Source organism: Helianthus annuus, chromosome 8, assembly GCF_002127325.2.
Source record: "Helianthus annuus cultivar XRQ/B chromosome 8, HanXRQr2.0-SUNRISE, whole genome shotgun sequence".
Taxonomy (NCBI): Eukaryota; Viridiplantae; Streptophyta; class Magnoliopsida; order Asterales; family Asteraceae; genus Helianthus; species Helianthus annuus.
Genome location: NC_035440.2, coordinates 57,413,088 through 57,435,485, shown reverse-complemented (window position 1 = coordinate 57,435,485; position 22,398 = coordinate 57,413,088). Strand labels below are relative to the sequence as shown.

The following is a 22,398-nucleotide window of genomic DNA, read 5'->3' as shown; positions in this document are numbered from 1 at the left end:
AATACATATCACAGAAGCATGTCAAATAGAGGTAATACAATAACAAATCATATAAGATAATTATAGCACTAATTATTAAGAAAATTCACCATTTTGCCCCGCTCCCTCCATTCTTGAGGGCTGCTTGCAACTCTCATTGCATGTGCCATTGAATCATCCAACTTTCTTATCTGAACAAGTCCCCGTCTTTTCCAGTAGTCAAACATTGGCTTGGATAGCTCCTCCTTATTCTCACATATCCATAGCCTTTGTCTAGTCCTAGTGATAGCCATGTACAATAATTTCAACTCCGAACATAAGACACTATGTCTTGACTCACTGAAATTGGGGAATGATTGAGGAAGCTTCTCATCCAGCCAATCTCGTTCCTTCATGTATTCATATATAACTTTCCATCGGTCTTTGAAAGGGGATGTCTCAAAAAAGTTATAGAGTAACACATCCTAAAAATTTCGATAGTGAAACATCCGAAAACATCAGAAAATTAATATATACAAAAAGTAATATTTTCATGACAAGAAGAAAAAGAATCTGACCTGAAACTCAAGACCTTTACACTCCATTATAGTGAGAACAAGAGCATGTTTTCCAATATATTCACAAACCTCAGTTTTCGTAATATCATCACGGACAAGAATAACCTGTTCAGCACCAAAAGCAACTTCTCTACCACTACCACCAAAGATTGTCACAATAGCATTTTCATCATTTACGGACTCAAGCAAAACAGGAGCTTCTCCGTTAATAAGACTAATCTCAGGCTCCAATATATCAATTGAGTGAGCAAAGTACCAGTACACAATGTCAATGACACTTTGAGCTAATTTAAGAACGCTCGCGTGAGTTCTGAAATTCTGTTTTAACTGAAAAATCTCAGATACAAAACCTTTATTTTGTTTTCGAGTTGTTCTTGAGGTTAAAAATTCCTTATAGAAGAGTGACCGAATATCTTGAAACCTAAAATTAATGTCTCTTGCAATTGTTTGTGCAGTATCACCAGCAAAAGTAAAACCCTTATCAACATTTTGGCAAATATATTTAAAAAGAGATATTTGCTTCATGCTAAGATCTTGAATTTCATCGATGTAAATGAAATCCATTTGGTCACCTTTATAATTTGCAATTTTAAGCCGGTGATGAAGGTCATTTACTAAATCGCCCAAGTCGAATTCTCCACGTTTGGTTTTCATACTTTCGTAGGCTTGAAAGAGGGAGTAAACATTCTCTCTTTTATGTTTAGTTAAAGTGGAAAAACGACTTGCAGCCAATAAACAATAACCCTCAAAGCTCAGATTACCATCATTGCATTCCCCTACTTGCATGCCCCCTTTTATACAAGATATTATTTCGGTGAATACTCGAAAGGGATCAAGTTTCTTCTTATGACTTGAATTGAAGTGAGGCCAGTAAAGTGAACAAAACCTATCAAATGTAACCTCCTTTAATCTTATGAAAGTTTGCAATGCAACAGATCCGGAACTTATATGGTTATTTTGAGAACCTTCCTTTGCCTCAAGAAATATTTCAAAATAAGAACTCCCCAATGTGCCATCCAACATTATTAGAAACTTTCGGAATGTTATAACAAGAGGATACTTATTCATGGGAATTTCAACAAATGTGTCTGGTATATCATTGAAATCTGAAGTAAAATATGTGTCCTCAAGATTGATCTCTTCAAACGAGTTTCCACGACTTGAAATACTGTCAAATAAATCAGTCATTGAAGTCAGAAAATACATTCAATGCAAGGAGATTAAGAAAGATATAGGCATTTGTGCACCTTGTAAGGTGGGAAATATCTTGCTTCACAGCATAACACAATTTTGGGTTGACTGTCACAAAAAGCTGGCGGAGAAGACTCGGTTTGCCACTTTTTGATTCATTAATCCCTTTAGAGATAACACGCAAATTTTGTTCATTTTGGAACAATTTCATTGTCAAAATGGTGGTTTTCTCAGGTCCTGATCGCCCAATTATGAAGGAACTTTTGCAAAATAGAATTATATCCATTTGTTCATCACTGACTTGCATCGGGAGGTCAAATTCTTTACCAGAAAGCAAATGGCTCACCACCCCTGGTGACAATGAGTAGAACTTCATAAGCAATAAGCTTTCATTCACTTTTGAGTTTTGTTCATAATTTCTACCATCACCAGGATTCACACTCGCTTCACAGTCACCCTCATGGTTGCTTAAATAACGAAATTTGATAAATTCTTTGGATGCCGGCCATTCTTTAGGCACTTCAAGGTTCCTAAACAATTAAAAAGATAATGATAACAAGCTTGTATGACAATTTTACAAATTAGAGTCAGCAGACAGCAAATGAACATACCCTTTCACACATTTTGTTGTGCAACGATTTATACAATCATCTGTGTAGTAGGCTGAAAATATGCTCTCAATTCGTATTGTGAGTTCGGAAATCTCCTCCCAGGGTAATATATCCCAGACCTTTATAACTTGTATGTATTTGGCTTCCTTCATGATATCAACTGAGTAAATAACATACAGACCTTCAACCTTAATTTTTTTCAGAAGTTTTGAAGAACTTTCGTGACAAACATCTACACTTCTATTCTTAGGGCGCCAACCACCAGAAAGTGTTAGTAAACGGTTTATAACTGCTTTCTTCAAGTGAAATGTCAGTTTTCCAAACGATTTTCTGAAATCGTCACTGAAGAGAACCTGATGGCATAAAGTGCAACAAACAACATGGACAAAAGCACAATATTACATGATGACAAATTGGTATAATAACCGAACATTTAAGTACCAATACCTTCCATTTTTCATGTTTAAAATGAACACTCTTTCCGTTAACTAGATCATCAAGTTGGTCTAGCTCTTTCTTTGCATATATGATCGTCATCTTCAAGCATTTATCAGCATCAGCATCAAACAAACAACCACGATTCCTTGCATCACAGACTAATTCTTTCCATACACAATCACTATTACTGAGGGTTCTTTCATTTCCCAATATCCAGAGACAGTGTCTACAAAACAAATGGAAGATAGTAACATAAACAGACCCAGCCATACTTTATAAACCAAAAGGCTAAAGGTCTCAACATGGGTGGGTAAGGCAGGGTCTGGTAGCAGTCCAAAACAAGTTCAGGTTGAGAAGGCTCAATTCTGTAGGAGTCAAACCAGGTCATGTTGACCTGCACTCTCTTATACCATTTTTTATTAAAGCTTATAAAAATAACGAATATTTAATTGTGACAACAAAACAACTTATTATTTTGAATCTTTATATAAAACGATTTAGGACGTAAACATTGAAAATAGATTTTGGACAACTTTCACACTGTTACCCTTTTAGCTGAAGTTTTATATTGGCACATCCGAAATCCACAAAAAAAGAAATGTATCTGTAAGAACCGGTTGTTAAGAAAGTGACATGACATCATACCGTGCTCTAGTCAAGGCTACATTAGTCCTCTGATCACTAGTCAAAAAGCCAACACCCCCATGACCATTAGATCTCACTGTTGATAGGATAATAATATCTTCTTCTCCACCTTGAAACCCATCAATAGTGTTCACCGTTACAAAGAATCCATCACGTTTCTCATATCCGTGACCAAGTTTTTCTTGAATGGAATCAACTTGGGCAGCATAAGGAGATACAACACCTATAGAAAGCCTCTTCCTTGAGTTATGCCATGCTATAGAAGTAAAAAGAGGTTAAACATAAGTGAACATTCACCACAAGATACTTAAATGTTAGCATTTGAGTTCACTAGAAACAAGTTTTATAACTACTTAACCTAAAACAAGAACAACAAATACAAATGTAGTAGGTAAACCATATTTAGTTGATACTTTTGTATGTTCTCTAAAGCCAGCCAAAGTAAGAAAAATGTAGGATTGCAGTCTTGCAGACGAATCTAACTAACCAACAAAAACAAAAAGTAGGTGAAAGTGAGTATAAACAATATGCTTACCTTTAAAGAGATTTTGTACAATCTTAACCACTATAGCTACCTCAACCATATTTCTTAGGCTCCGTTCATCCTCATCTTTTTCTTCTCTCCCACCAACAACATTTATAAATGAATATGAACCAAACATTGGTCCTGAAAGATATTTCTTTCTATAACTTTCACACATCACATTTTCTGCATCTCGAATCTTATTTTCATAGAAATACCAATTTGGGAAAAAACTAATGGAAGGATGCATCCTGTACTGCTCCTCAAGTAAATGCTTAGAATGCCCCAAAGAACTCAGTCTGCCAAATAGGCTTCTTCCAAATTCACATTCACTACATACCTGCCCACAAACATTCAGTCTATACAAATAAAGCTTAAAAGCAAAAATTAAATAAAGAATAATAATTAAAAAATAAGTATAGACATACACTGCTTGAAACCATTGCAGGTAATTGGCACTCATCTCCAATGAGAATAGCATGTTTTATCGCAGGAAGATGAAGAGGAATGATGGATTCAGCCTCTTTTAACTGGGCGGCTTCATCTATAACCAAGACCTCCAAAGGCTTCATTTTAGCAGCATGGCGCAACTTGTAGGAAGTAGAAGTTGTGCAGAATAAAAGGGAAGCATTTTGAAAACAGAACTGCTCTATCGCAAATCTTTTAGAAACACTTGGAAGACCAAGTCCTTCAAGAGATATTTGCAAAGTTCTTAGAACAGATAGAGACTTCACTCTAAACAAATTAATTGACGACATATTCCCCGAAGTGAAAAGCTGCTCAAGCTCTTCAGAAACCAGTTTTTCTTCAAACAACAGTAATTCAAAGAAACTTAAATCATCCAAAAGAGAGACCATATTTTGGAAATTACGTTCGCCCATGAAACTTCTTGAAATGTGAGTCAAGAATGTTAAGATGCATCTCCTGAGTAGCTGCACACATGAACTGAATCGATCACGCACAAAGTCAATGAATGATTTTACTTCGAACTTAGTAGCTTTAGTTTCATTTGTATTTTCAGCTGCAAGTTGTTTTTCTTTGAACAATTCGTTGTCCACAAAAACATGATATTGAGAAAGAAAATTGTCAAGTAAATCAATCATAGATCTTATACAATGCTTCCAACCAGTCAAAGTCCCAAGGCACTCTGTAAGCTTCTTAACACGATTTTCCAGATAGATGTCTTCAATCTCTGTACCAACTTTCAACCTTTGCTTGTTGCCAAGCAAAAGTACATCCCCAATACAATAAAAAATATCACCTCTTGCAGTTGTAGTCTTGAATGACCCCTTTACCAGATTTAGCACACGTGAAGCTACTTGTACAATAGCAACATTCGTTGGAGTACACGTGAGTGTCCTACGGTTCATTTTCAAAAGAATAAATAACAACACACTTACAGTTGTCGTTTTCCCTGTTCCAGGAGGTCCCCATATCTGTTCCACAAAAGAACTATGGCAACATTCCGTTTTACAAAGGGCTACCCTAATTGCCCTCGCCTGGGATTCATTCAGCTCATGATCCAAAAGATGTGGATCAAACTTTCGAGAAATATAGCTATCCAAAGAACAGATATTGCAGCATTCCTTAACCTGTAACCAACACACTTACAATTAACAAAGATATTATCAACTGGAAAATTATTATTCAGCCCATTTATAGAGCTGCTTGAACTAAACCTTACCATAGAATCAGAGTATAGAACCTCTTTGATGACATTCGTATTTAGATGCATGTGCAATGAATTCCAGATTCTTTTGTTGGTTGTAATATTCATCAAGAAAATAGCAAACATGCCATCCTGGAATTCTATTTTTTGTGAAGTTTTAACTTCAAAAGAATTTGATGTACTATCATCACCATCCTCACTGATTTTGTTAACGAACGAAAAAACGCATGTTCTTCCCACACGCTGTAAATCAGAAGCGGATTCTGGTTTTCCATCTGCTAAAATAAGCAGATCACTGGGTAATGTTCGGTAAGGCTCGTTGCCACGTTCATTAAATCTGTTCCTCCAGTTACCAACAGTAACCTTATACATCATTTTTCCATCATCTTTAGTCTCATTTAGAGAAAAAATTTCAGCATATGGAGCTCTATAAATTATCTTCATAGAAGAAGCCAATTCAGCACGTGTTTCCTCTAGCAAAGGATAAACAAAAGAACCAGCATAGTGTTCTTCAGATCGAAACGTGAGTGGTATAATCTCCACCTACAAATAGCGCATCAAATTATAAGAATGATAAAATGGTATTTAATTAATGAACGATTGTATTTCTTGAATAATTACTAACATACAATGAATGGCTTATATAGCCAAAGAGAACAGAATCACAACAACTAATTTAGGAGCTAATCAGGAGACTATTCTAGAAAAATATAACAATGTTAACTAAGTAATCACAACACAATATTGACTGGAAATACTATTAATAATTGGTGGTATCGCTGGAAGATATTGTAGACATAATACGCCCCCGCAAGATGGAGGATCCGTCGGAGACATCTTGGACCGAATTCGGAGAAATGGACTACACCCTAGTGGCTTAGGCAGGGCATTCGCCGGTTGATCATTATGTGTAGAACACACATGGAGCCATCAACCACTTTTTCACAGACGAAGTCAATGGAAGTAGTATCAAGAGAAAAATAATAATTAGAACTCGTTCTCGTATTGCATTGATTGAATAGAATTACAAACATCTATTTATATAAGCCAAACAACCCTTGGCCAACAAGAAACCTCTCTACTTAAACAGGGAAACTATCTCAAAACTCTATGGTTTACAAGTAATCATAGTTTAGCCCTCATACTTGCAAACCTTTACAAGATTAGTCTGACAATCACCCCCTAATCTTGTAATACCAACAAGGCGTCTCATCTCTGCAAACTTTAGTCTTGGTAATGCCTTCGTAAGGATATCAGCCTTCTACAAGTTCCCAGTTATGTGCTCAACCTTAATCTCTTCTCGTTCTACACACTCTCTAATGAAATGATAGCGTGTATGAATATGCTTGCTATGCCCGTGGAACACCGGGTTCTTCATTAGAGCTATGGCGGATGAATTGTCAACCTTCAAAGTTACTATCTCTTCCTTTATTTGGTTATCTCTGACAATAAGTGATAGACAATATAATTAGTTATTTACCATATCTTTATATTGTTCATTCTTGTGGTGCTTAAGTGTAATATCTTGTTCTATATATAGGACCCCTATGTAAACTCTTATTATTCAATCAATAATATCGTAATCTTTGAGAGTTAATATGGTATCAGAGCCATCTCTCTAATCCCTCAACCTCCTCTGCCTCAGCCGGCCCTAACCCTACAACCAACCCTATTTTCTTCTTCTTCCTTTTCTGATAATCCCCTACAGCATATCTCGCCCTGCTTTCTTTTTGTTTTAATGGCAATGATTTCTGCATTTACAATTGCTGAGAAAATAGCACACAACTCACACAAGTTTGCCTTCAAGCTTACTCCTACAAACTATGGTTTCTGGAAGGCCATGATTCATCCCTTCCTAATAACCAACAACTTATACGGTTATGTTGATGGTACAATCCCCTGCCCACCACCCAAAACCGCTGCCACCACAGACACAGCCTCTATGGACAACCCGAGTTATCCGCACTGGATTGGAAATGATGCCCATGTGCGGATGGTCATCATCTCCACGATTTCAGAATCTTCTTTTCAACATGTTCAGGGTGACACTTCTCGGGAACTTTGGCTTTCCCTGGAACGTGCTTATGCACCAAACAACTCATCAAGGGAATACACTCTAAAAACACAGCTTTTAAAACTAGAGATGAAGGTTGATGAAACCTCAGCAGCCTATCTAACCCGTGCACAGGAATACGCTACAGCCCTAGCCAACATTGGTGAGCCATTTAAAGATAAAGACTTAACCATGCTGACCATCTCAGGGCTGCGTAGTGAATACGATGGGCTGAAAGCCAATCTTATTGCTCGTCAGCCACCCATTACCTTCAATGAATTGCATGGTCTCCTTATTGACCATGAGTTCATGCTTCACCGAAACCTTCCCACCACACCTCAGCCTTCATGGCCTCCTCAACACTTCCAAACACGGTTGGCCTGCTGCCTACTACCCAGCCTAACCCCTCTTCTGCTGCCATACTCACCTCACTGCAACAGCAGGCTGCCTAACTTGGTTACCAGCTTAACCCCATAATCTCCCAAAACAGCAACCAACCTCAGGCCTATTATTCTGCTCGTTCACAAAATTATTCCCGAGGCAGGGGTCGTGGTAACTCCCGTAACACTTCACGTGGTGCACATACTAGGGGTCACGATGACTCCCGTTGGAACAGTGGACAGAATCAGAACCGCACCCAACAATTTGCCTGGGCATCGACACAAAACATGGTTTATGGTCATTGCAACCGATGTGGTATAGGACACATCCCTGCGCAATGCTCCAATGCTTCTTCAGTCCGTGAAGCTTCACAGGCGAACTATGCAGCCTTCTCGGACACCGGGTCTGTAACAGGCTCCCTTTGGAAACCCGACACAGGAGCTAACAGTCATGCTACCCCAGACCTGACGAGTTTGGACAACTCTGAGGCTTATCTTGGTAATCATTCCCTTCATGTTGGCGACGGTAATCCTCTCCCTATTTGTCATATTGGTTCTTCCAAATTTTATTCTCCTAACAAAACTTTTACCCTAAACAATATCCTTCATGTTCCTCAACTTAAAAGGAATCTTTTATCTGTACAAGAATTCTGCTTAGACAATAACGTTTTCTTTGAATTTCACTCCTCTTATTTTGTTGTGAAGAACGAGTCTACACATACCATCCTACTCACGAGCCCAAGTGATCAAGGTCTCTACTCACTTCATCTTCCAAATCTAAAGTCCCTACCACATGTTTCCTTCACAGCAATCAAGGCATCCTCCACCATTTGGCATCAACGTCTCGGGCATCCTCATGCTCGAGTTTTTCAGTCTATTGTTTCTCGTAGTAATTTACCTGTTTCAAATAAACTGTTTTCATCTTTGTGTGCTTCATGTCAAATGGGGAAATCCTCCAAATTATCATTGAACCTTTGAAATTTTCGAAGTAATAATATATTGGATTTGGTATATTGTGATGTGTGGGGACCAGCCCCTTCTATTTCCTTTAATGGCTGTCGATTTTTCTTGTTATGTGTTAATCATCACACCCGATATATGTGGTTTTATCCTTTACAAAACAAATCTGATGTCTTTTCTACTTTTAAATTATTTGTACAAATGATTGAAAGACAATTCAACACTAAACTTAAACGCGTACAATCTGATTGGGGGGGGGGGGGTGAATTTCGCAACCTTTCAACATTTTTCTCCTCCCTTGGCATCATTCACCAGCGCTCGTGCCCCCACACGAGCGAACAAAATGGTGTTGTTGAACGACGACATCGACATGTCGTTGAAACTGGTTTGGCTCTCCTCGCCCAATCTAACGCTCCCCAACGTTTTTGGGAGTTTGCGTTTGAGACAGGCGTTTATTTAATAAATCGGTTGCCTTCCCGAACCTGTTCTAACATCTCTCCTTTTGAACGCATATTTCACAGACCACCTGACTATTCTTTCCTTCGAGTTTTCGGATGCGAATGCTTTCCTTACCTGCGTCCCTATAACCGTCATAAAATGGATTTTCGATCCACTCCCTGTGTCTTCTAGGGATACAGCTCCATCCATCATGGGTATCGTTGTCTGGACATAAAAACTGATCGCGTATGCATTGCACGCCATGTCCGTTTTAACGAACACCTTTTTCCCTTTTTACCATCTCCTACACCTAATCCTCCTAACCATGAATCTACCTATTACTCTTCCTACCCGGCTCCTTTCACTATACCAGCTCAACAATCAACACCCACTACCACCTCCACGGTACCCAACCCACCAACACCTCCCTCACCTCCGGTTCCCAATCACCCACCACCCACGGTCACCCCTCAACCCACCCAAGAACCTACTGTCCCATCCTCAAACAATTCTCCCTCATCATCCAACACCACAACTCCCTCTCCACCACCTCGTGCTCGTCCGTCTAACCTTCGCCAACATCCTAAGCCTACCATTCGTTTTGACCCTTCTGCTTATACTACCTCTTTTAGTCCTTCTAATCTTACTGAACCTACCTCGTTTACCGTAGCTAACAAATATCCGGAATGGCGCCAAGCCATGGCCGAAGAGTTTGAAGCTCTCGTTCGGAATGGGACATGGTCTCTTATTCCTCGTGTTGAAAATACTAATGTTATTGATTCTAAGTGGGTTTACAGGATCAAAAAGGATGCTAACGGTGTGGTCACCCGGTATAAGGCTCGACTTGTTGCAAAAGGTTTCAATCAGAAACCTGGTATTGATTTCTAGGAAACTTTTAGTTCCGTCGTCAAAGCGACAACAATACGAGTTCTTTTATCTCTTGCAGTGACAAATCAATGGAATCTTCGCCAGCTAGATGTTCAAAACGCCTTTCTTCATGGTGACTTGAAAGAAACCGTTTACTTACGTCAACCACCGGGGTTTGTTGAGGAATCCAACCCCGATCATGTTTGCTTACTGCACAAGTCACTTTATGGTCTAAAACAGGCACCACGGGCATGGTTTGAACGTCTCAGCAAAACTTTGCAAAATCTCGGGTTTCTTGGCTCAAAAACAGATCCATCCTTGTTCATCCTACAGGACCGTGGTACTTTACTTTATCTTTTGGTCTATGTGGATGATATAATTGTTACAGGTAATAATGCTGACGCCATTAATCATGTCATTGCACAATTGGGCACTTCTTTTGCGGTCAAAGATCTGGGAACTTTGCACTATTTTCTGGGTATTGAAGTTATTCAACATGGCAAGAACCTGATTCTCTCTCAGCGCAAATACATCTCTGATCTGATTGATAGAGCAGGTTTATCTGAATGCAAAACTGTTCCCTCTCCCATGAGCATCTCCCAGATTCTCACACTTGGTGACAGCCCACTCATTACCGACCCTACGAAATATCGTCAAGTAGTGGGTGCCCTTCAATATGCATCTTTATCCAGACCCGACAATACTTTTGCTGTTAACAAGGTGTATCAGTTTATGCAAAATCCCACAGAAAATCATTGGTCCACTGTAAAACGCATCCTGCGTTATCTCAAAGGTACTTCTCACTTTGGTCTCTTCATCCGTCATGTTTCAGGTTCTACATTTCATGCTTTTACTGATGTTAGCTGGAGCACTATGTTACGAGCATACTCTGATGCAGATTGGGCCGGCTGTCCAGATGACCGCCGGTCCACCGGGGGGGGGGGGGTTTGCAATATACTTAGGCTCAAATCTTATTTCATGGAATGCTCGGAAACAACGTACAGTATCTCGTTCGTCCACTGAATCTGAATATAAAGCACTGGCAGATACTGTTGCCGAACTAACATGGCTGGAGGCACTGTTATTTGAACTCGGCATTAAACCAAAGACCAAACCGACACTTTGGTGTGATAATTTAGGTGCTACGTATCTCTCTGTGAATCCTGTTTTCCATGCTCGCACAAAGCACGTTGAGTGTGATTATCATTTTGTTCGTGAGAAAGTTGCTCAAGGGAGATTACAAGTTCAGTTTATTTCAACACATGACCAAATAGCCGATGTGTTTACCAAACCTCTACCATCTCAAAGATTTCTTATGTTAAGGTCCAAGCTGCAGGTCGTTCCCCGCCCTCAACTTGCGGTGGGATGATAGACAATATAATTAGTTATTTACCATATCTTTATATTGTTCATTCTTGTGGTGCTTAAGTGTAATATCTTGTTCTATATATAGGACCCCTATGTAATCTCTTATTATTCAATCAATAATATCGTAATCTTTGAGAGTTAATAATAAGCCACAGTGTTTGACAAGCTACTCGGCCTCACAAGATGACAATGCACAAGTTCCTTGTTTTTGTGAAATCCAACTAACCGGTGCGACACCATAATAAAATACCACTCCAGACATACTTCTTCCATCATCACTGTCTACCGAATGACTACTGTCACTAAAACCATGTAAGGTACTAGCTCTGCCCTTAGGATAGAACACACCATAGTCAACACTCCCTTGAAGTATCGCAAGATTTGTATCACAACTTGCATATGTAATTGTAAGAATGGTAAAAGACTTGTTGATATTATTGATGTGTTTGGTTACAATATATAGAGATCACAAGGAACCCTAGAAACCTAACCGAGCCCGTGGGCTTACATTGATAAACCCTAGTCTAATAATACAGTCCAATACTCCCCCGCAGTCAGAGCGGTAGAAAATCGGACGCTTAGACTGGAAAAAAAAAACAAACAAAACAATAAAACTAAACTAGTCTCATTCTCTGTTCTTGACTTGTTGGTCGAAATTTCTGCCAAAAAAAAATCACAAGTCGCCTGGTTTTGCCAAAACAAATAACAATTCGTATTCTTCAATACTTCACATTAAATCGGTGTACGGCTTCCAGTGCTTTAGTTTCTTAATTCCCGGAATAATAACACAAGACAAGCAAGATCCCAATCGGCCATGGCAAGACGAACAAGGAATAAAAGCTGCAGAAGACAACTGGCGACCATGGTCATGCGGCGGTGTGTCAAACCAAACACCGATGACCGTTGTCAGGCGAGGACTTTGAAAAGAAGTGAGATTCGTAGATCAAAGAAAGATAGAAGGAGAAGGCCAGTGATCATGGTCAAGAGGCGACAAGAGAGAGAAGGGAGATCCGTAGATCTAAGTAATCAAACAGTGGTTTAGACCGATGGTCGCAGTGACAATGAATAGCACGGCTGCGGAGCGTAGTCCAGCAAGCGGTGCGGCAACGCGGCTGGTGGCTAGTGGACCGTAGTCCTACTAGAAAGAGCGGCTCAACTAAACGGCGGCGGCAGAGGACCGTAGTCCTGCAAAAGAATGGATCGGCGTAGCGGCCCAAGAAAAACCGGGGGCGGCATGGGACTGTAGTCCTGTATGGGGCTCTCGACAGGATCGACGACCATAAAATCAATTCAAAAATTCTTACTCGATAATAAAACCAATTGTTTTCTTTATTTGGCTTGATAATACTGAATCACAAAACAAAATTTTAACATAAAAGTTGTGCATGAAAGTCATAATGTGATGTCAGCAACATGTCACCAAAAGAAAAACTATCTTGCTTTTGTTTTATTTTGAATGGCACCTAGTTTGTGTCCTCAAAAAGAAAACAAAGGGATGACCGAGACTACACAGCGGAGCAAGCACATTCAATTTCCAGATCAGTGTGGCGGACAGGGCGGACAAGGGATATTATTTGGAACCGTAATTGAGACTATATTTAGAACGTGAAATAAGAAAGAAAATGAAAAGAAACGAACGGAGGCCGGACAGGGCGGCGGCAATAGCGGCACGCCGCCCTGTCTAGTGTTTTTCTCAAGTGGTGACGACTAGGGTTTTGTTATTTGTGTGTGACGCGGCGGAAACGATGTAGAGCCTTGGTTGGCTCTGATACCATGTAAGAATGGTAAAAGACTTGTTGATATTATTGATGTGTTTGGTTACAATATATAGAGATCACAAGGAACCCTAGAAACCTAACCGAGCCCGTGGGCTTACATTAATAAACCCTAGTCTAATTATACAGTCCAATAGTAATACTTTAGGCTCTTGCGTAAAACGAGACGAATAGCTTACCAAATAACGCAAATCTGGTCGTGTATGCACCATACTTATCGATAGCGAATAGCGGCCAATAGCGACAGGCTACCTATATGCTACGTAGCGATAGCGACGAAATAGCGCTCACTATTTCGTGTTTAGCGATAAGGCAGTAGAAAATTTTAAAAATAAAAATATAGCTATTTTTAATCATATACATATATTATAATGCTAATTTTGTACTTTATATGTCTAGTTTTGTAAGTTTAAGAACTAAATGTGAACTAGTGAAGATATAAGGGGTTAAATGTTAAAATACACAAACTAATTTCACTCTTTTTATGTTAAAATTTACAAGTTTAGAGAATGAATGTAAACTACAGAAAGACAGAGGGGTTAAATTGTAAAACTACACACATAAAGTTAAACCTAATTGTCACCCCCATTTACCTCCGCCGTTTAAACCTAATCGTCACCCCCGTCCAGATCCATATACGATTACCACCGCCATGAAATTACAGAAAAGGAGTGGGAAAACTTCTACGAACGCCATCAAAACAAGGTACTTGCTTCTTTCTTTCCATCAATTTGAGCCTCTGGTTCGCTCTTCCTCGTTTCCGGCAGAAGTTACAGTTGCCATCGGACGTCGCTATTTGGTCGATATGTGGTCGTATAGTACCTTGTAGCGGCATGTGGCCGCGTCGCTACGCTATTCGCGATAGCATCCAAACAACTCAAAGGATTGATTATTATTTCACAAAGAAACTAAAGAGATACATAGGAATTTATAGAATTAGAAATTACACTAAAGACCCTTCTAATCTAGACTGGTGTCACTTTAATTATTTATTTGGTCTGATATTCCCTTGCAAGTTGAGGGCGGGGAACGACCTGCAACTTGGACCTAAGAAACGTGAAGTGCTGTGAAGACAACGATTTTGTAAACACATCAACAATCTGGTCGTCTGTTTTAATGAACCTGACAGACAACTTCCCTTTAGCAACTTGTTCTCGAACAAAATGAAAATCTACTTCAACATGTTTTGTACGGGCATGAAAGACTGGGTTAGCCGAGAGGTATGTAGTACCAAGATTATCACACCACAGCGTCGGTTTAATTGATGTAACACCCAGTTCTTGAAGAAGGGATTTAAGCCAGACTATTTCAGCAACAGCATCAGCAATGGCTTTATATTCAGATTCTATGGAGGACCGAGAGACAGTCTTTTGTTTGCGAGTAGACCACGAAACTAGATTTTAGCCCAAATATATTGCATATCCCCCATGGATCAGCGGTCCACTGGGCAACCAGCCCAATCAGAATCAGAGTAAGCTTGAACAAGGGAACTAGAACCATCATCCCAAAAAGAGTCAGAAAAGGCATGAAGATGTGAAGCAGATGAATGTCGAAAAAGAAGACCGAGGAGCAGAGTTCATTTTAATTACCATAAAATACGTTTCACAGCAGACCAATGAGCTTCAGTTGGTGCATGCATAAATTGACAAACCTTGTTGACTGAGAAGGCAATGTTTGGGCGTGAAAGGGTAGCATACTGAAGGGCACCAACTATTTGAGGATATCGTGTAGGGTCAGCAAAAAACGGGCTATCATTCGGTATGAGAACTGACTTCGTGTCCATTGGAGAGGCAATATGTATGCATTCAAAGAGACCAGCCCTATTAATAACATCAAGAAGGTACTTCCTTTGAGAAAGAATTAGATCAGAGTTCTGGTGGAGAACTTCGATGCCCAAGAAGTAATGTAAAGGACCAAGGTCTTTAACCTCCAACATGGAGCTTAGCTTCGCTATTACGGAATTGACCAGCGGAGAATTATTACCGCCTTACCGGTGATAATAATATCATCAACATACACCAAGACATAAACCATGCTACCCTTGTGATTATAGATGAAAAGCGACGGATCCGTTTTGGAGCCAAAGAAACCAAGTTGTTGCAAGGCTGTGGAAAGCTTGTTGAACGAGACCCGTGGGGCCTATTTCAAACCGTATAAGGACTTGTGCAAGCAACACACATGATGAGGTTTAGTGGGATCAACAAAACTGGGCGGCTGAGTCATGTAAACGGTTTCTTCAAGATCCCCGTGAAGAAAGGCATTTTGAGCATCCAATTGTTTTAATGGCCAAGAATTAGAAACTGCAAGAGAAAGCACCGTACGGATAGTGGCCGGTTTAACAACATGGCTAAAAGTCACATGATAATGGCCAAGAATTAGAAACTGCCAAAAACCTTTTGCAACAAGTCTTGCTTTGTAACGACCGATGTTGCAATCAACAACAGTTTTTAACCTTTACACCCATTTGCAATCAACAACATTAATATAGGAACACGAGGAACTAAGGACCGGGTTCCGTTCTTGTGTAAGGCCTGTAATTCTTCGGCCATGGCATGACGACACTCCGGGGAATTGTTGGCGACGGTAAAGGATGTGGGTTCAGTTAGAATAGAGTTAGTGGAGGTAGTATAGGCCGAAGGATCAAAACGTTTAGTTTGTTTTGGGTTTTATCACAGGTGAGAAGTACGAGTTCTAGGTGGCGGAGGTGGTGGAGGTTGGGGAACAGTTTCCGGTTGGTGTTGAACGTGGGCAGGTGGCTGAGTGGGTGGTGGGCTTGGTCGCCTTGGTGGGTGTGATGTTTCAGATGGTGTAGAGAAGTCAGGTATTGCGTAAGGGAATATACAAGTGTAAGGAGATGAGGGTGGGGAAGTAGGTTGAGTAGGTAAGGGTTGATTGTAGGGAAAAATATGTTCATTAAAGCGAACGTGTCGAACAATGTACACACGTTCGGTTTGAGGGTTAAAACAGCGATATCCATGGTGAACAAGACTATATCCAAGAAAGACACACGAGACAGACCGAAAATCAACTTTATGACGGTTGTAGGGACGAAGATAAGGAAAACATTTACAGCCAAAGACACAAAGGAATGTGTAATCTAGTTTACAGTTGAAAAGAATTTGAAAAGGAGATTTTTCACGAGTGACTCGAGAAGGAAGACGGTTTATGAGGTAGACCGCTGTTTCAAATGCAAAAAAACAAAAGCGTTGAGGTAAATGAGCTTGAGCAAGAAGAGCAAGCCCAGTTTCCACAACATGGCGGTGACGTCGTTCAACAGTCCTGTTTTGTTCAGTCGTGTGAGGATACGACCTGCGATGAATAATACCAAGAGATGCAAAAAAACGAAGTCAAGTTGCGAAACTCCCCCCCCCCCAATCAGATTGGACGCTTTTGAGCTTGGTGTTGAATTGGCTTTCCACCATACACGCAAAGTTGGTAAATTGAGTATAAACATCTGATTTTTGAGACGGTGGAAAAAACCACATATAACGAGAATAGTAATCAACACACAGCAAGTAATAACGAAGGAATTGTTTGTTTGAAGGGTTAGGCAGACTTTCACAGTTTGTCAGAAATAACCCCTGGACTTGTATAAACGTGTTTTTTTGTCATACCTAACCCTTCAAAACTTATATCTAAGTCATGTAAAATGTATTTAGGGTATGTATAGCTTATGACCTTAGATTTAATATCTTTAGCCATTTGACACTTTTAGTCCCTCTCCTTTCTCGTAGTTGAGAATAGTCGGAGATCCGGGACGCGTTTAAGTTAATGCATGATAAAAGTTCTCTCCTTCCCTGAATCGAGATTAGTTGGAGATACGAAATACGTTTCAATGAACGTAGAATATAATTTCCTTCCTCCTTCCACACAGTCGGGAATTTAATTGGAGGATTTGATATGTATCGTTACACAGTGGAACGATAAATCCCCTTTCGTAATGTGGAAATTCAGGACACGTGTCGCCTCACAATTGGACGAAATTTTACGGGTGTTACACAGACCACGCGCACACGTTTGAGTCTGTAGGATGTTTGTTTTTTGAAAGTGATTTCATTAAAAAAGGTCTTCTAAACTTCTTCTCCAAGCAGACCTGGACTCCCCTCTTCAAAGCTCTTCTCCTCCTCTGCTCTTTCAAAACACAACAAGCCCTAGCATGTTCCTCCTCCCAGGCAACACCACATCTCCCCTTTGCCACCACCACATCTCTGTCACCTCCCCCACCTCCGGTTGACCCGACGTCACCTCCCCACCTCCAATTAAGCCGCCGGCATCCACCTGCTACACCATCGGCCCCTTTTGCCTCGTCTACCCCACACAACAACCACCTCCTCCACCCCAGGGTCGCCATCAACCCTTCCCCCAGCCGCCGTCTCCCGCCCTCCACCCCTGCGCCATCGTCAACACTCCACCTCAGAGTTTGCATAGGAAGAGACGTGAATGAATTGTTGCTAGCCAGTCCCTTTACATGTTCAATCTGCTTCTGCTTCCGAGAAGAAGGTATTCGTCTGGTGGATTTTGTTTGAATTGTTAGGGTTTCTGTTTGTGAAGGTGTGATTATGTTTAGATCGTTGTTAATTGTTTATAAATGTGTACTTTGATTTTGGTGTTAATTTGTTGTTGGAATGTTGGTGAAATGGTGTGATTTGTGTTGAAATAAATCCACAAAAGTTAAGATGTTGATTTTGGTGTTAATTTGTTGTTGAAATGTTGGTGAAATTCTGCAGAAGTTAAAAGAACAAATAGTCTTATTCTTGCAGACTACAGAGGTTTGGTCCACCTCTTCTTCTACAGATGTCTGCAGATGTGGTCCGCAAACTGCAGACATTTTACCTTTTTAAAAACAAACAGCACCTTAAACAACTTAAACTTAAACATAAAAATTTATGGACTGCACCTACTCTGTAAGCTATCGGTTTGGATCGTTTTTTCGGTTATTGAAAATGGTTATTCAAAAACCAAACCGAAATCTTCGGATATTAAAAATCTGAAAACCAAACCGTCGGTTTTTTCGGTTCGGTTTCTTTTGTTACAGTTCGGTTATTTCGGTTACGGTTTGGTTATTTCGGTTTTCTACTCACCCCTAGGTTAGATAATACATACACACACCTTAAACTAGTTGAGGAGACCATATCAAACAAACTATGATGAGGTGGTGAATAGTTATGTGCGAAGAGTATTGTCATTTAATTTAAATAGAGGTCAGTTAAATGACACATTGACACTTAGGAGACCAGTTACATCTTCACAATTGTAGGTTCAAAGGTAGCGCTACCCGTTGTAGGTAGGATTTACCAGCAAGATTTTATCGTTACTTTTATATGTTTTCAATCCATCTCTATTTATTTGAGGGATTATTGCAAATTAAAAACACGCACGCGCGCACGCGCACACACATAGATACACATACATGTAGGGAGACCTAGTGGACATACAGATGGTGATTTTGGCAACTTTTGTGCCTACGGTTTTCATTTTTGGCATAATTTCTATTGGATTTTAGTAAATTCTGTGATGGGTTTGGATTGTACATATAACTTAACTTTTTAAGTTGTACGTATTAAGCTTCTTAGATTGTCCATTAAGTCGTTTTGGTTGTGTATAAAGATAAAAGAAAGTCTGAACTAAGGGATATCTTGTTGTGTCCTGGTTGGGCTGCCTAGATATGTTTCATACAAACGATATGCGCACAATTTATTGTAACATGTTTTGTACAAACGGTATTGTGTAATAAGGATAGTACCAACAATAAGGACTAAAACGTTGATATCCAGAACCAAAGCACCAAAATGGGTATCATCGAATACATAAATTAACTATATATGGAAAAAACATCTATTAAAAGATCACCTGGTGTCTATAGAGATCCGCATTGAGAATGTCATTAACAGACCATGAAAACACCTTCTTCTCAAATTCATCTTTTTTCTTCCCAAAAGGATATCTTTGCATCATAACCCTGTATCAGCTAATGCCAATTGAAGCTTGAATAAAATAAGAAATGGGTTCTGTTCTTTTTTTATTATATATTTAGGGAAGAATGGGTTTTCTTACCCTTGAAGGAAGTGAAGTGAAGTGATCTGGATACTCTTGTACCAAAAAAGGGGAGCGTTTTGATAAAAACCAAGTCAGCTAAAAGTCTCCTCAACTTCTCCGTTTGCTTTTTTTCTTGAAATATTTTGGAGCTTTTGATCATCCATTCAGGCACTGCCATTTGCTGCTATTTCATTGATGATATATTTATTATAGGGCCACTTGTTTATTAAATGGTTATGTGCTTTTGGTATCAAAAGTCTAGCCTCGGTTTATTAAACAATATTTCTATGCTTTTTGGTACGAAAAGTATATGTATCAGCATCATTGTTTCCCTTAACTTCCTTTCAAAAAAAAATGTTTCCCTTAACTATTAATTAGAATAAATCCTTGTGATTATTTATAATTGCTCTTGTAGATATGACTTAAGCGTGTTTAACTTCTTTGATTATTTGCATCTATTCTAATTATTATCCTAATCATCTATTTAATTATTATACTAATCATTTATTGTTATTTAGATAGAAATGTTTAATTTTATACATTTTATAAACACAAGATTGTTATCCATGTAACATTTAATTTTCAATATACAAAGTAATCTATTGTATCCATCAATCATCCTTCACTAGTCATCACCTCTTGAATCATTCATCTCCACTATTATGTTATACACGCCATTTATCATTAATTTTTTTTTTCAAATAATAATAATAATAACAATAATAATAATAATAATAACAACACATTTAATTTATATTAGAGGGAGAGGGGGATAATGGTTCATCAATCATCATTCACCATTCAGTCACACCATCTACCATTCACTTTTTTGTTTCTTACTGGCCCCTATATATATAGTTTGGTTGCCGTTCAAAAAAAAAAAAAAAACCACTTGTTATGAAACAACGGCCTAATAGCAACATCTAATATATAAAGGATAATATAGAGAATATAGAGAGAATGAGAAGTATATAAAATGAGAGAATTCTTATTCATTGAGTGTATAATACCAATTACATAAAACCTCTATTTATAGAGGCTTAACATTAATACAAAAGGTAATCAATAGATGAAGGTTACATACGTGGAGAGTCACAACATTATGATGCATTCATAACACTCCCCCTTGACTATTCACATGATGAAATATAATAGTCTACTATTCTTTTAATACGTTAGGTGATGCTGCCTCGTTAAAAACCATGCTAGGAAAACCCAGTGGGACAAAATCTCAGCTAAGGGAAAAAGAGTACAGCGCACATTTTTTCCCCCTGATACTTTTGGCTCAGGTATGTTGCCTCATTAAAAACCTTACTAAGATAACCCAATGGGACAAAACTTAGTCAAGGGAAAAAGAGTGCAACTTGAATAAGTTCCCCCCCTCATTTTAACATGTATCCTTTAAGTGACGTGTGTCCATCTTCCTTGAAGGTCGAATAAAGCTTTTGTAGCGAATGATTTGTTGCTTGATCACTTACTGTGCAATCCTTTATGTTGAGCACTATCGTATAATCTTCTAACGAGACTTTAGGTGCCTCCTTCAAAAAATTATCATATGTCCATGACTGTGTTTCGTTACATTCTTGCATCTACAAGACTAACCAATGTCTCTTCGCTTGACAAAGGTTATATCATGACAATAAGCTCAAGTGAAAGATATTATAACCATATATAGCTAGCAAAACATATTAATGCACTTATGCATTTAACAATGGTACTTCTAGAATGAGAATCTCTACTTTAGTAGGAGATGATAATAGGCATTTTTGATAACAAATGACTTAACAACCTTTAACATACTTTAAGGTTCAACTATGTCCATACTAAAATATCCAAACATCATCTTCTAGATGTACTTGAGGGATTAGTAAAATATAATTACATATATATTCGAACAGCAGTTCGAGTAATAATTATACCGTGCCAAGGTTATTCAAAAATTCTCCCTTTAAAAGCTCGACAATTTCTCTCGATAATGCCTAGACATCATTACTGTAAATTGCGATTATAGTGACCTTTTAAAAGTAGAATGTTCATAGAACGTGGCTAATTTAATCAAACTTATATCCCTCTTTATGCGAATATCTCGAGTTGTACAACACTCGACCCAACTATATTAGCCCATACGTATTTTGTCAACTTCATATAGTATGTTCTTGAGGTTTTTATGTCAATGCTTCTGACATTATCAATCCATGAGGGAATTCTGCCCATCTTATCCAAATATACATGTGCATTCACTCTTCATGAGTTTTGCTACATAAACTTACCCATATAACACATAGATATCTATATCATATACAAAAATGTCATGAACACTTGCTTTCAAAATCCATATTGTACCATGCGTGTACACTATTTATTGAGATATCACAATCACCGGGTACAAGTTTCTATGTACGTTTCTTGGTGCATAAGTATTACATCGTTAAGATGTTTCAATTAACCTTTTAAGCACCCAATTGCATTAGAAACTCATCAGGAGTTTCAATTATATCCAACATGTAAAAAATCATTACCTATTCAAAATCCGAATATGTATAGAATGATCACATTGTTCTCAAGAACTTACTTTACATGACTTACATAATTTAATCTTTCGGGACTTTCATGTAAACTTTCAGTATCAAGAGATACATAACATTCATAAGACGAATATCAATTCTCTCTTTATATTACCAGACTAATAAAATATTGGAAAGTCAATGCATCCACCACTGGAGAGTACGTCTCCTCATAATCAATCATAGGTCTTTGTGAAAATTCTTGTGCCACCAATTTTTGACTTATATCACTTAATTTGATTTTCACATGATTTGCGTAATAGACACATTTGTATCCAACATATTTTACAACTTCAGTTGTATGGACTGTTGGTCCAGAAACTTTCCACTTCATTAGAGAACTA

At 38.7% G+C, this 22,398-nt stretch overlaps 1 protein-coding gene across 2 annotated transcripts in view; it reads right to left on the bottom strand.

Annotated features, from left to right (window-relative positions):
- The window catches only part of LOC110872922, a 28,426-nt gene extending 8,830 nt beyond the window's left edge, over window positions 1-19,596 (bottom strand). The window contains exons 1-11 of one of the 2 annotated variants that reach the window (XM_035976784.1): window positions 19,509-19,596; window positions 19,305-19,413; window positions 5,629-6,156; window positions 4,373-5,536; window positions 3,957-4,284; window positions 3,422-3,677; window positions 2,786-3,002; window positions 2,339-2,691; window positions 1,784-2,257; window positions 537-1,704; window positions 90-443 (exon numbers count right to left, since the gene is read on the bottom strand). In XM_035976784.1, coding sequence (XP_035832677.1) covers window positions 90-443; window positions 537-1,704; window positions 1,784-2,257; window positions 2,339-2,691; window positions 2,786-3,002; window positions 3,422-3,677; window positions 3,957-4,284; window positions 4,373-5,536; window positions 5,629-6,156; window positions 19,305-19,409 — 4,947 coding nt within the window. In that variant the 5' untranslated portion in view covers window positions 19,410-19,413; window positions 19,509-19,596. The other variant, XM_022121829.2, reaches the window with a different exon arrangement.
- Window positions 19,597-22,398: the final 2,802 nt, after the last annotated feature.